Below are 13704 nucleotides of genomic sequence, written 5' to 3'. Positions count from 1 at the left end.
TGCTTGTGTCTCTGCCTCTCTCTCTCTCTCTCTCTGTGTGTGTGTGTGTGTGTGTGTGTGTGTGTGTGTCTCATGAATAAATAAATAAAATCTTAAAAAAAAAAAGAAGAAGAAGAAGGAAGACAACCAACTGAGCCACCCAGGTGTCCCTTATTTTTTCGAGGTGGCACTCCATTATGATTGTGCCACAGTTGATTTGACCAGTCCTATGCTGAACTTTAAAAGACAGAGTCTTCAGTTTATGTGTTGGTGAAAGACAAGGAACCAGCAGCTCTTGGTCAGGAGGTTGCTACCTACTGTGTTGTCTGCTCTTGGATGATGTGAAAATGCAAGCGGGCACAGGAAGTGTCTCTAACCTGCCTACACTTCCTCTAAACCCATGTGGTTTCACAAGCCCTATAGGCTCACCACCACCCATTGTCACCAGCTTGGCGTCTTTGTGAAAAAGTCTCACTGCAGGAGGCCCTGGGGCATTATTATTTCCCTCTTTTAGTCTGTCTGGTTGCCAAATCCCCAGGGTTCTCTGAGACCGGAGTCTTGATTAGACATCTCCAGCCGCTGGAAAGATGAACTCCTACATCATCATAACGAGGCTGCTGCTGTCCGGGCCTTCCCTCTTCGGTAGGCAAGGGAAAAAATGGAGGGGAAGGCAAGGGACATGTGTCTCTGTCCAGTGAGACCACAGGACTTTGTGGAACTGGAGTAAAAGAGCAGCTAGTGTCGGGTGGGATTGGCCACAGGTGACATGAGGGTTAGGAATCTTGGAGGGAGAAGGGGATAAGGAAAGAAAGAGGTTAGAAAAAAAAAAAAAAAAAGAGGTTAGAGTCCAAAGTAGAGGCAAGGTCTGGAGGAAAAGAGAAGGAAGACACAGGTGGCAACAGAGATACAGAGTGGGGTCTTTATTTTTCATTTTTTAAGATTTTACTTATTTATTCATGAAAGACACAGAGAGAGAGGCAGAGACAGGCAGAGGGAGGAGCAGGCTCCCGGTGGGGAGCCTGATGAGGGACTGGATCTCAGGACCCCAGAATCATGCCCTGAGCTGAAGGCATCTCTGGCTTAGGGTTTTTTAAAAAGGCAGATGGCTAATGGGTACCTGGAGCAGTCGCTGGGGTCTGGTCCTGCCCATGGCACCACTGTGTACCATCTCAGCACTTTGCTCTTTCTGGACCTCAGTCCGTTCGTGAACAAACAGTGGGGCAGCTTCTCTGCCATCCTGGATGCCTGGGAAAGAAGCCTGATGCCTGGAAGAAAGCAGGGCCAGAAAGGACAGTTAGGGGCTTGCAAAGGAGGATGCTAGGCAGCTTGAAGTGGGGGATGACATGGGCCAACCTGAGATCTAATGGAAGGAAGAGCCTGGTGCACAGTGGGGTGGGCAGTAAGGGAGCATTAGATGAGAAGCAGCTGCATGGGGATCAGGGGACCTTGAAACCATGAGTCTGCGGGCAGAAGCCTGAGGCTAATTATCTAGGGTCCTAGGCCCAAGGGAGAAGTGGGTGTGTTGGGAGATGCACCCTGCGATGGGGCAACCTCATCCCACGGGGGGCCCCTTCCATCTGCCTCTATCTCACGGACCAACGCCTTCTCATCCTTCCTTCTTTGCTAGCAGTCCAAGTGCGCTCTGGGTAGTAGGGAGTTGCTGCTTCCAATTTCCCGGAGTCGAGGCTCTGAAAGGGGAAGCCCGAGGGGGAAGGTCTAGCTCTGCCTCCCAAGCAGGCGGCGGGTGGCCCCAGGAGGAAGGAGCCGGGTCTTTGTGGGTGGGCCGCCCACTTGGGGCACGTGGGCGACCGCCAATCAGCGCCTGCGGCTCTGGGGCCCCCTGCGGGGACCCTGGCTGGCCGGAACCGCTGACCCGCTGACCTGACCGACCGGACCGCACCCCCTGGTCTCCCTCAGCCCTGGCCTCAGGCTACAACTTGGAAGTGCGGCACGTGCAGAACTTCTCCTTCCCACACGCCGGGAGGCATTTTGGGTACAGAGTCCTGCAGGTTGGAGACCGGTGAGCCGCCCCCGGCCCCCCCTGCCCCGCAGAGCCAGGACTGGAGACCAGGACACCAGCCCGCGGGGGAGCGGGCGTCGGGGGCGTGAGGGGCGCAGGTCGGGAAACCGGCAGGTGCCGAGGGTCTTCCTTCTGGAGGAGCGAGGCCATCAGATAGTAGGACCAGCACAGTCCATCCTTAAATCTCCACCTAAGTGCCTGATAGAAGGGGAAATATCACAGCCCCTAAAAGGATTTGCAACACTTCTAAATTCCCCAGTAGGGCTTGGGCTGGACAGTGAGCTCCTTAACAGCAGAAACTTTGTTTCTCTCATTTTTCCCCTCATGCCCAATACATGCCCCAACCTAGCACAGAGTAGATATGTCATAAATGCCTTTTTAAAAAAGATTTTATTTATTTATTTGAGAGAGAGAGCACAACCAGGTGGAGGGGCAGAGGGAGAGAGAGAAGCAGACTCCCTGCTGAGCAGGGAGCCAGGTGTGAGGCTCCATTCCAGGACCCAGGAGCCAGGACCAGGATCATGACCTGAGCCCAAGGCACACGTTAGGCAGCGAAACACTGAGGCACCTTCATAAATGACTTTTGAATTGTTGCCTGATTGAGCAAACTTATGTGACATCTGGCACATCATTCTCTGGACCTCAGTTTTTCTAAACTATAAATGGAAAAGATCCTTAACTTTCTAGAATTTTTGCCTCTGAATAGGGAAGAGGTGGGGACTGAGGAGCCTCCCTGCAGGGGACAAACTGCATTGCTTTGAGAAACTTGGGATCTGAGCCCCCCAATGGGTAGGAGTGGGTGGGTAAAGATGGGACAACTTCATCTCACAGGTGAGATTTCTCATCAGGGTTGTCGTGGGAGCTCCAGGTGAGGGGAACAGCACAGGAAACCTCTATCAATGCCAGCCAGGCACTGGCCACTGCCTACCAGTCAGCCTGAGTGGTGAGTAACTGGTGAGGGGCCTGGGAGGAATACTGTCCCAGGGAAGTCGAGGCTGGCCCCACCACACCTCAGTACCTAAGTTCCTCCAGACCAATCAATCTCCTGGTGCCTACAGGTTCCAACTATACTTCCAAGTACTTGGGGATGACCTTGGCGACAGACTTCATAAGTGGAAAGCTTTTGGTAAGAATCTCATGTAGTGATACTAAGAAAGACAGATTAAAAAGAAGGAAGGCAAAGGGAGTAAAAATCCTATGGAAGATTTCAGGCATCAGAGAGATTCTGAATTAATCAGGATTTATTAAGAATGCAGTGTGAGCCAACTATTTTTGAGCTCTTACTTATGTCAGTTTTTTTCCAAATATGAAATGTGCCCATTGACATACAGAGGTGATTTTTGGTGGTACACAAACTTTTGATGTTTTATACTTATATCTTTATTTAATGGCTTCTTAGGAAATATATACCACACATCAAATTCATGATTTCTTGGATCAAACTGCTTGGGGTAAAGCTAAAGTTAAAAAAAAAAAAAAGGTAAATTTAAAGTAAATAAAACATTACATAAATAAGAGTATGCATGATAGGCCCACATGGCAGAAATTGTGAAGTGTACATAAATGACTAGTGGTGCAAAAACGCTGCTTTTATCTCCTTTATGTTCGAGGTACTTGGATGAGGCAGAGATCAGTATACCCATTTTTAAAAAAGATTTTATTTTATTTAATCATAAGAGACAGAGAGAGAAAGGCAGAGACAGAGGGAGAGGGAGAAGCAGGCTCCCCACAGGGAGCCTGATGCAGGACTCAATCCCAGGACCCTGGAATCACGACCTGAGCCAAAGGCAGACGCTCACCCACTGAGCCACCTGAGTGCCCAGTATACACATTTTACATGTGAGGAAACAGACCCAAGGGTTTAAGAGGCTTGGCCAAAGTCACATGGTAGAGCCAGGATTTGAATCAAATTCCCATTTGATTCTAAATCCATTGATCTTTACAGTTCATCCCAGCAGCATCTTCAAACATGGGTATATGAGAGGTAGAAGGCTGACTGAGGGATATATTCATCTAGCATTTTCTTGGAGCTTGTTTACTTAGCTACTATTACATGCCAGCCGGTGTGCTAAGTTCTCATAGGGTCAGAGGAGCGAGATACAAAGATGATACGAGCTCTGACCTTCAGGAAATTTCAGTCTGGCAGGAAAAACAGTCATAAATGAAAAAAACAACATTGTATATCCCAGGAATAGTGAGTAATTTGGCTTAAACACAGAATGTGTGATTAGAAATGGAAGGGGATTGGCCTGGAAATGTAGGAGAGTCCCCACCTGCAAACAGTATGAATGCCAACCTCCAAAGTTTAAACTCTTCTATAGACAGTGAATATCCACTGGCATACAGCTTTGGTGGTAGGGATGGAGAAATTCCTAGAAGAGCCGGAGGCAGAATTACCTTGCCTTGGTAACCAGTTGGATGTAGGGAGTGAAGTCAGGAGATGATGACTCTGAAGGTTCTTGTTCTTCGCTGGTGATGCCCAGAATATACAAAGGAAGAAGCCCCAACTCTTTATTTTTTTTTAAACCTTTGCTTCCTTCAGGCCTGTGACCCTGGGCTGTCTCGGACGTGTGATCAGAATGTCTACCTAAGTGGCCTGTGTTACCTTTTCCACCAGAATCTGAGAGGTGTTGTGCTGCAAGGGCGCCCTGGTTATCAGGGTAAGGAGCCGGGGGTCCAGTGGGTAAACATCCCTCCCAGATGGCTGCTCATACAAGGGAAGCAGCCTGGGCAGGCCAACCCGTGGAGACACTTCATCGAGTCCCTTTGTGCCTGGCCTCTGTAGAATGTATAAAGGGCAACGTGGACTTGGTATTTCTGTTTGATGGTTCAATGAGCTTGCAGCAAGATGAATTTCAGAAAATTCTGGACTTCATGAAGGATGTGATGAAGAAACTCAGCAACTCTTCCTACCAGGTAAATCTATTAATTAGTTTTCCTATTTGTAGGCAATAAATACCTACTTGAGCTAGCTTAAGGCATAAAAGAAAAACTCAGTATGAGGTGTCTTCAGAACCTAAAGGAATGGTTGTAACTGGACTTCTGGAAGAGACAGAACTAAGGAATAGAAAGTTTGTGGGATTCTCTTTAGTTCTCACTTCTGGGGGGTTTTGGTTTGCTTCTGGGTTTTGCTTCCCTCTTCTCTCTCTCTGCACGTTCTTCCTCAGCTTTTTTGGATCACGTGGGCCTGTGGAAAGCTCCCAAATTCACAAGTTAAAGTTTCAGGAGGGTTTTTTGTCGTCTCCACCAACCCCTCCCTCTGCATATTCCAAATTCTTGGAGAATAGATTCTGACTGGCCTCGAGGCAGCCAAGTGGCCGTCTGTGGCCCAACCAGCTGTGTCCAGTTTAGCCGGGTCACTCAGCAGAACCATCCCCACTGGGGAGGACAGGCCAAGGACAGGAGTATAGCAGACATCACTGCATAAGGGATCAAAGGTTTATTTAATTTTATTTTTGTGTTTGTGCATATATTACCTCATTTTCAAAAAAATGCTTTGAGACAGGAATGTGGGGGTTGGGTTACCCAGGTGCTGGATAAAAAATAGATTAGAAGGGGCTCCTGGGCAGCCATGGTGGCTCAGCGGTTTAGCACCGCCTTCAGCCCAGGGCCTGATCCTGGAGACTCAGGATCAAGTCCCACGTCGGGCTCCCTGCATGGAGCCTGCTGCTCCCTCTGCCTGTGTCTCTGCCTTTTTCTCTGTGTGTGTTTCTCATGAATAAATAAATAAAATCTTTAAAAAAATAAGGGGCTCCTGGGGTCCCTGGGTGGCTCAGCGGTTTAGCACCTGCCTTCAGCCTAGGGCATGATCCTGGAGTCCTAGGATCAAGTCCCACATCGGACTCCTGTGTGGAGCCTGCTTCTTCCTCTGCCTGTGTCTCTGCCTCTCTGTCTCAGTGTGTCTCCCATGGATAAATAAATAAAATCTTAAAAAAAAAAAAAAAGAAGGGGCTCCTGACTGGCTCAGTTGGAAGAGCATGCAACTCTTGATCTCGGTGTTGTGAGTTCGAGCCCCATGTTGGGTGTAGAGATTACTTAAAAATAAAATCCTAAAAAAAAAGAAAAGAAAAGAAAAGAAAAGAAAAGAAAAGAAAAGAAAAGAAAAGAAAAGAAAAGAAAAGAAATAGGTTGGAGCAAGAGGCACCTGGCTAGCTCAGTCAGTAGAGTGTGCAACTCTTGATCTTGGGGGTTTGGGTTCGAGCCCCATGTTGGGTGTGCAGATTACTTAAAAATAAAATCTTAAAAAAAAAAAAAAGAAATCAATTGGAGCAAACAAGTGGGAAGGGCTATGTAATGACATTTCATTTCTTGCTTCTTTTTCCAGTTTGCTGCTGTTCAGTTTTCCACAGACTGCAAAACAGAATTTAATTTCTTGGATTATGTGAAGGTGAAGAACCCTGATGTTCTGCTGGGCAAAGTAGTACACATGCGCCTGTTGACCAACACCTTTGGTGCCATCAACTATGTCGCGTGAGTCCCCTTTTGCAGGAGAGAGCCCACCTGTCAGTTGGCACTGGCTTCTTCAGGTTGTAGGGTGTAGGCTTAGCAATGGGCAGATTATTGTAGAAATTCAACTGGAGCAATTTTAGTCCAGTTTTTTTTTTAAGATTTAATTTATTTGAGAGAGAGAATGAGCATGAGCAGGGCAAGGGACAGAGGGAGAGGGAGAAGCAGACTCCCTGCTGAGCAGGGATCCCGATGCGGGGCTCTATCCCAGGACCCTGGGGTCATGACCTGAGCCAAAGGCAGATGGACGCTTAACCAACTGAACCACCAAAGCTCCCCTAGTCCAGGTTCTTTGAATTGTAAGTAACAGAAATCTACTTTATTAATTGAATCCCTGAGGGAAATTCTTGGGAGGATGCAGGGATAGTTCATTAGCCTTTGGTACAGCGAGTATTGCCAGGCCTCATGAGGAACTAGAACCAAGACTTGGAAAGTGCTTGTGAACATGGCAGTCATGATACAGTCACATCTTATATAGGGATCAGCTTTTGAAGTCAGTGTGTGAATGACAATCTCTACTAGTCAAAGTTCTCCTTGAAGAATTCCTTGAATTGTTCACAAATTCAATATAGTCAAGCCCCACATTGGAAGATAGCATATACTGATTTCCTAAATCTACTGTAGAAGTTTTTCCTCTGGAGTTGGACCAGATGGCTGTGTTTATTTATTTTTTTTAAAGATTTATTTATTTATGATAGACAGAGAGAGAGAGAGAGAGAGAGAGGCAGAGACAGGAGGAGGGAGAAGCAGGCTCCATGCTGGGAGCCCGACGCGGGACTTGATCCTGGGACTCCAGGATCACGCCCTGGGCCAAAGGCAGGCGCCAAACCACTGAGCCACCCAGGGATCCCCAGATGGCTGTGTTTAAATTGAGGCCTAGGGACACCTGGGTGGCTCAGCGGTTGAGCGTTTACCTTCAGCTCAGGACATGATCCCAGGGTCCCAGGATCAAGTCCCGCATTGGGCTCCCGGCAAGGAGCCTGCTTCTCCGTCTGCCTGTCTCTGCCTCTCTCTCTCTCTCTCTCTCTGTCTCTCATGAATAAATAAATAAAATCTTTAAAAATGAATTAATAAATTGAGGCCTAGATGAATGTAGTTGGATTGCGTTGAAGGGCCATATTGTATATTTTATGTTTTTATTAATCATTATAAATAAGACATTTACTTTTCATACTCATTTGGGGGAAAAGAGAAAAGCCAGTTTGTCCTAGCCAATGATAGTCTTTCTGAAAGTGTCTCCATTCATTCCATGGAATTGGATAGGTTGTCTGATCTGAGGATTGTGTACTTTATATTCATAAAGAGAACTTCCTTTGAAGAGAGTGATCAAAGGGTGAGTCTTTGTGAGCAGTTTCACTGGTGCACAGCCAGACTCTCTCTAACTGAAGCTTTTCCCACATAGACCACACAGATAGGGTATGTCTCCTGTGTAAATTTTGCTTTGAAGGACACAGTTCCCCCTGATTTGGAAACTCTTCCTGCACTGTGTATATAGGCATACCGTTTCAGGCCTGTGTGGACTCTGATGTGAACAATTCAGCTTCCTTTCTGACTGAAGACTTTTCTACACTGATGATATCTATAGGGCTTTTCACCACCATGAATTCTTCTACGAACAGCAAGGTTACTTTGACTCCTGAAGCCTCTCTGACAAATAGCACACTCATAGGGTTTCTGTCCAGTGCGGGATCTTTCACAAATGGCCAGGCCACCTCGTTGACTAAAGCTTTCCCCACATTCCTCTTACTGATAGAGCTTCTCTCCTGTGTGTATTTGCCAATGTGTAACAAAATTGCCTTTGCCTCTGAAGCGTTTTTTCCGAGAGGTACACTCAAAGGGCTTTGGACTAGTGTGAATTCTCTCATGCAAGATTACACTACCTTTTTACTGGAAGGATTTTCCACATTCCTGACACTCATAGGCCCTCTGTTCCACTCGAGGTGAACCTTCCTGTAGTATCTTAGAACCTGGGGTTTTTTGTTCCAGTGTCTCCCTTCTGACAGAGCTCTGGAAGTCCCAGCTTGAGGATCCCGTGGCCCCAGAGTGATCATATTTGTGGTGGGCTTCTATCATCATATTCAGATGTGATGAAAATGCTACCTTCGGGGCATATCTTCCATGACAGCCCAGCAGGGTAGCTGTTGGAAATCCAAACGTGTCCACACTGGTGTATGACCTTAGTCACCACCTGTTCATATGATTCTTCCATGGGCTGTTCTTGAGCACCACAGTGGCATGTGCCCACACACAGACAAAGGCTGATACTGAGCCTGCAGCAGTGCCAGGGCAAGTGGACTGACTCAGGTCTCAATCTTGGGGGTGTGAGTTCAAGCCCCACATCGAGCTCCATGTCCAGCATGCCCAGAATGGAGCCTACTTAAAAAATAACAATAATAAAATCATTTTAAAAATAAAAATAAAAATACCTATCTTTAGATGTTAAAGTGGCCCTGGAAACTGAAAACGATTTGGAAGATAAGAAAATTATATATTTCATCTTATGCTCACCCTGGGCATGCACTCAAATTGAGTAAAAGAGCAGGAAAGACCTCCTGTGCTATGACACTTATTTTTCTCATTGTCATTTCTTTGCCAAGCACATATAGTTGGATTTACAGAAGTTAAACATGCATGTGAGTCATCTCCTCAAGACTTTACATAGGTGTTTCCAAGTCTTTTCTTCTGAGGTTCACTTGGCCTGTCATGTCTACTTCACTCTCTATAGACAGCTTTGGTGGGTACATGGTAAACCATGTCCACTGGAAAAAAAAAAATGACAGCCTCAGCTACTCAATTCAGATGAATAACCTGAATTCCAGCTTCCAGGAAAGAAGATCTGATTGGCTGACCCCAGATTAGGTGTCCACCGGTCCACCCAGTTCTGTTTTATGGCATAAAGTCACATGGCACAGACATGGATTCTCAGATCCCACCTCTGTGGAAAGAGGGTAGTTTCTTAGAGAAAGGGGTCCTGATAGGATGGGAGGATACTCCAAAAGTGTCAACCATGGGAGCTAAAAGGAGCAGTCAGAGAAATATATTTTATAAATACTTCTTGACAGGAGGCATGGGTGGCTCAGTCATTTGGGTGGCTGTCTTCTGTTCAGTTTGTGATCTCAGGGTCCTGAGACCAAACCCCACTTTGGGCTCTCTGCTCAGTGGGGAGCCTGCTTCTCCTTCTGCCTCTGCCTGCAGCTCCCCCTGCTTGTGCTCTCTCTCTCTTTCTCAAATAAATAAATAAAATCTATAAAAATATGAAAATCACCTGTAGCTCATGGACCATACAGAAACAAGCTGTGGGCTGGCTTTGGCCTGTGGGTTGTCATTTGCTATGTTCTAGATTCTGGGAATATAGCAGTGAATGAAACAAAAATCTCTACCCTCTTGAGGTTTAATGTAGCAAGGGGAGAGAAATACAATAGACATGAGAAGTAAGTCAGATAATATAGTAGAAGATGTAAGTCTTACAAAGAAGAAGAAAGCATTCAGTAGGAAAATAAGGGAAGGTTACATTTGAGCAAAGACTCAGAAGTGAGGAAGCAGCCATACTGATACCTGGGGAAAACCATTCCAGGCAGAGGGAATAGCAGAGGCCCTGAGATGAGAACATGCTTGGGATGTTCCGAGAAGACCCAGGACACCAGTGTGACTGGAGAGAAGTAAGCAACGGTGAAAGTAGTAGGGGATGAGGTCGGACAGACCATGGGAGTCCAGAGCACTCAGGACCTTGGAGGCCATAGGGAAGACTTTGGCTTTGCCTCAGAGTGAGATGAGAAGTCACTGGAGGTTTTGAGCAGAGGAGTGATCATTGGATTTATGTTTTTAAAAAGACCCCTTGGCTGCAGAGCTGTTAGGCTCCAGGCCCCCAGGGTGGGAGCAGAGAGACCAGGTAGGAGGCTATTGAAAAATCCAGATGAGAGGTGATGGTGGTTCAAACTAGGGTAGAAATCCACAAACAGGAGCCGTGAGACGCCGTGTCCGTGTGGGTGAAGGCTAGGGAAACAATTTACATCCAAGATGGAACAGAGGCCTTGGCTCTGCCCATCAGAGCTCCACTCTGCTTTGTGGCCCCCCTTTCTGCATCTCTCCTACACCTGCCACTGTGGCCCCTCCATGTCACTTTTCAGCTTCTGCTCCAAGGCAGGTCACATCATAAGTCAGGGGTTGTAGACTGGCTGCTCTAGGATTAATCATCTGTCTCTGGTTAGCTGTGGGATGAGGAGGGAAGGATCAGATGGTGCAGACAGAACTGCTGTCCCAACAGAAACTGTGGGCACCCTGGCTTACTCCAGAAGGAGGCTGTGGGCAAGTGGGACTTTGGAGCATTGGCCTGTCCAGTGCTCAGAACTCCCTTCTTCCTTTTATATCACCTGCACTGAGCACACCTACTCTGTGTCAGGAGCCAGAGATTCAGCAGCAGACCAGATATGTTCCTTTCTTGAGGAATTCATGGTTTGGGGGAAATTGACATGGAAACAAGTCACTTCACTTCCCTAAAGACTTGCTGTGGCAGAGATCTACAGGCAGCCTGGTGATGGTGGGGGATGATAGGGGAGCCAGATGAGCTTGCTCTGGAAAAGTGACTTCCCCATTTTCTCCAGCCAAGGAGCCCATTTTCCATATTGAAATCTCACCTGGATCCTCAGCATATCTAACTGATGAAAGGATAATTGTGGTCATGTGGTTGAACTGGAGAGTAGGAAGCCCAAAATCCTTCCTCAAAAAGCCTCCCTGTCACTGCCCATTGGCTCTGGGACTGCCTCCTGGCCACCCAGAATTCCACTGAAGACCGCAGGTCTGGAAAGAGAGGTGTGGCAGCAAGGGTGAGGCAGGAGGTTCAGAAGAGAAATTTTTTTTAATTTTTTTTAATTTTTTATTTATGATAGGCACACAGTGAGAGAGAGAGAGAGAGAGAGAGGCAGAGACATAGGCAGAGGGAGAAGCAGGCTCCATGCACCAGGAGCCCGACGTGGGATTCGATCCCGGGTCTCCAGGATCACGCCCTGGGCCAAAGGCAGGCGCTAAACCGCTGCGCCACCCAGGGATCCCCAGAAGAGAAATTTGAAGGCTGGGAATACTGCCTGGGGGATGGGGAAAAGAGCTTTTGCATAATCAGCAGGACAGTGACTCAATGAGCTGGTTGAGTGGAGGGAGACTTCATTATCTGGAGGAGTTTTTCACACACACCCCTTCTTGGACACAGGAGAGAGGTATTCCGGCAAGACCTGGGGGCCCGTCCAGATGCCACCAAAGTGCTTATCATCATCACTGATGGGGAAGCCACTGATCGTGCCAACATTGATTCAGCCAAAGACATCATCCGCTACATCATTGGGGTATGGGTCCTGGCTGCCTCCTACATCTCATCTTTCCTCTCCTATTCCCTGAGCCCCACTCCCCTTTCTCCTTGGGGCTAGGGCTTTGTCAGCCACTCTGGGGATGCCAGCTCTCCACTCTTTACACCCACCCAGATTGGAAAGCATTTTGCGACCAAGAGAAGTCAGGAAACACTTCACCAATTTGCCTCAAAACCTGCGGAGGAGTTTGTAAAGATTCTGGACACATTTGAGAAGCTTAAAGATCTGTTCACAGAGCTGCAAAAGAAGATTTATGTCATTGAGGGTGAGTGGCAGATCTGGGGAGAGAATTTGGGAAGTTGTTAACAGAAGCTCATCTGGGACATCAGATTAGAGACATGCTGAGTGATGATATCGGGCTGCTTACAGAGTATCTGACACTGTGTGAAGAGCTCTCCTGGAAAGGCCCCAGGTGAAAATCTGGGGGAGGGTGCTTGAGGAGCAGTTTCTCTCTGAAAATCCATCTTTCCCGTAAAACTCAGCTTGATCCAGCATGGGGCCCAGAACTAACCTCTAGCCTGCTGGTCAACCAAAGCCTGTGGAAGGAGTAGAATTCCCAATTCCATACTCAGCTCCCTCATTTTCCTTTGTAATCAGATTACTTTAGGTGGCAATGCTCAGGGCCTGAGTACAGGGAGCCCACAGGCCCTCTTCACCCAGAAGAGAAGTTTTAGACTGCACTCGCCAGATGGAGGACTTGCTATGGGAGGGTATTTCTCCAGGATTCCCCCTGGGAAGGCCCCTTTGCTTGGACACAGGCTTGGTGCTGGGTTCAGTTGAAGAAGCGATGTGGAATATATAATGGGACAGGGTAGATGCTCAAGAATCCATTCTGCCCATGCTGTCTGACCTCAGCCAGGTCACTTTCTCTCTCTGAGGCTTGTTCTCTGCTAGATGGTGATAATAATCCCAATCTCACAGCATTGCAACGTTTGGCTGTTGTATTAGTTTCCAAGGGCTGTTGTAAAGAAGCACCAAAAACCAAGCGGCTTAATAAAGCAACAGAAATTCATTGTCTTGCACTTCTGGAGGCCAGAAGTCAGAAATCAAAGGGCAGGTAGAGGCATGCTCTTTCTGACAGCTCTAGGAGAGAACGCTTGCTCACCTCTTGTAACTTCCGGGATCCTCCAACAGTCCCTGGCATCTCTCGGCTTGTGGCTGCGTCACTTCTGTCATCTGGCCACCTTCTCCCTGCGTGTCTGCCTTCATGTCCTCTTCTCTCTGTGCATGTCTCTCTCTCTCTCCGTGTCCACATTTCCCTCTTTTATAAGGACACTATAAGACACTGGACCATATTGGATAAAGGCCCACCCCAATGACCTCATTTTAACCCGATTACACTGCAAAGACCCTGTTTCCAAACAAGGGCATATTCTAAAGAACTGGGGCTTAGGTCGTAAAAATATCTTTTTTTAGAGAACAGTTCACACCCTAACTACTGCTTCTCAGAGCGCTTGGTACATTGCAGGCCCTCTATAAATTGCAGGACTGATATCTCTATCTGACCTGCCCTTACTAGTGCTTCAGATTGTATTTTAGAAGTCACTTCCTCTGATAAGTTCTCCCCGAACCACAGCCTAGGTTGGGTGCTTCTTTCCGGGTGCTGCTGTAACGGCTACATGTTCCCTATCGGAACCCTTGAGACTTACATTGTATTAAATTATCTGTTCCGTGTCCATCTCCCGCACCACACTATGGGGGTCTGTCACAGCAAGCACTGTGCCTGCTTTTTCACCATTGTATCCCTGGCACCAAATGTCTAGATGCTCTAAATATTTGTGCAGTGAATGAACAAAGTCTTCACAGTAATTGCTATGTTCCTTGAAAGCTTGCAGGTAACAG

The 13704-nt window shown here is 47.3% G+C and overlaps 1 protein-coding gene across 3 annotated transcripts in view; it reads left to right on the top strand.

The window, feature by feature from the left end:
- Positions 1-390: 390 nt before the first annotated feature.
- The window catches only part of ITGAL (integrin subunit alpha L), a 40848-nt gene continuing 27534 nt past the window's right edge, over positions 391-13704 (top strand). Inside the window, exons 1-9 of one of the 3 annotated variants that reach the window (XM_038539809.1) lie at positions 391-621; positions 1897-1999; positions 2848-2942; positions 3058-3125; positions 4542-4659; positions 4785-4915; positions 6324-6469; positions 11709-11841; positions 11977-12127. In XM_038539809.1, the coding sequence (XP_038395737.1) occupies positions 567-621; positions 1897-1999; positions 2848-2942; positions 3058-3125; positions 4542-4659; positions 4785-4915; positions 6324-6469; positions 11709-11841; positions 11977-12127 (1000 nt within the window). In that variant the 5' untranslated portion in view covers positions 391-566. Of the gene's footprint in view, positions 622-1896; positions 2000-2830; positions 2943-3057; positions 3126-4541; positions 4660-4784; positions 4916-6323; positions 6470-11708; positions 11842-11976; positions 12128-13704 lie in introns of all 3 variants that reach the window. The other 2 variants (XM_038539810.1, XM_038539811.1) reach the window with 2 other exon arrangements.

The sequence above is a fragment of the Canis lupus genome, chromosome 6, assembly GCF_011100685.1.
Source record: "Canis lupus familiaris isolate Mischka breed German Shepherd chromosome 6, alternate assembly UU_Cfam_GSD_1.0, whole genome shotgun sequence".
Classification (NCBI taxonomy): Eukaryota; Metazoa; Chordata; class Mammalia; order Carnivora; family Canidae; genus Canis; species Canis lupus.
The sequence above is the reverse complement of the archived record's forward strand: the minus strand, read 5'-3'. Positions and strand labels throughout refer to the sequence as shown.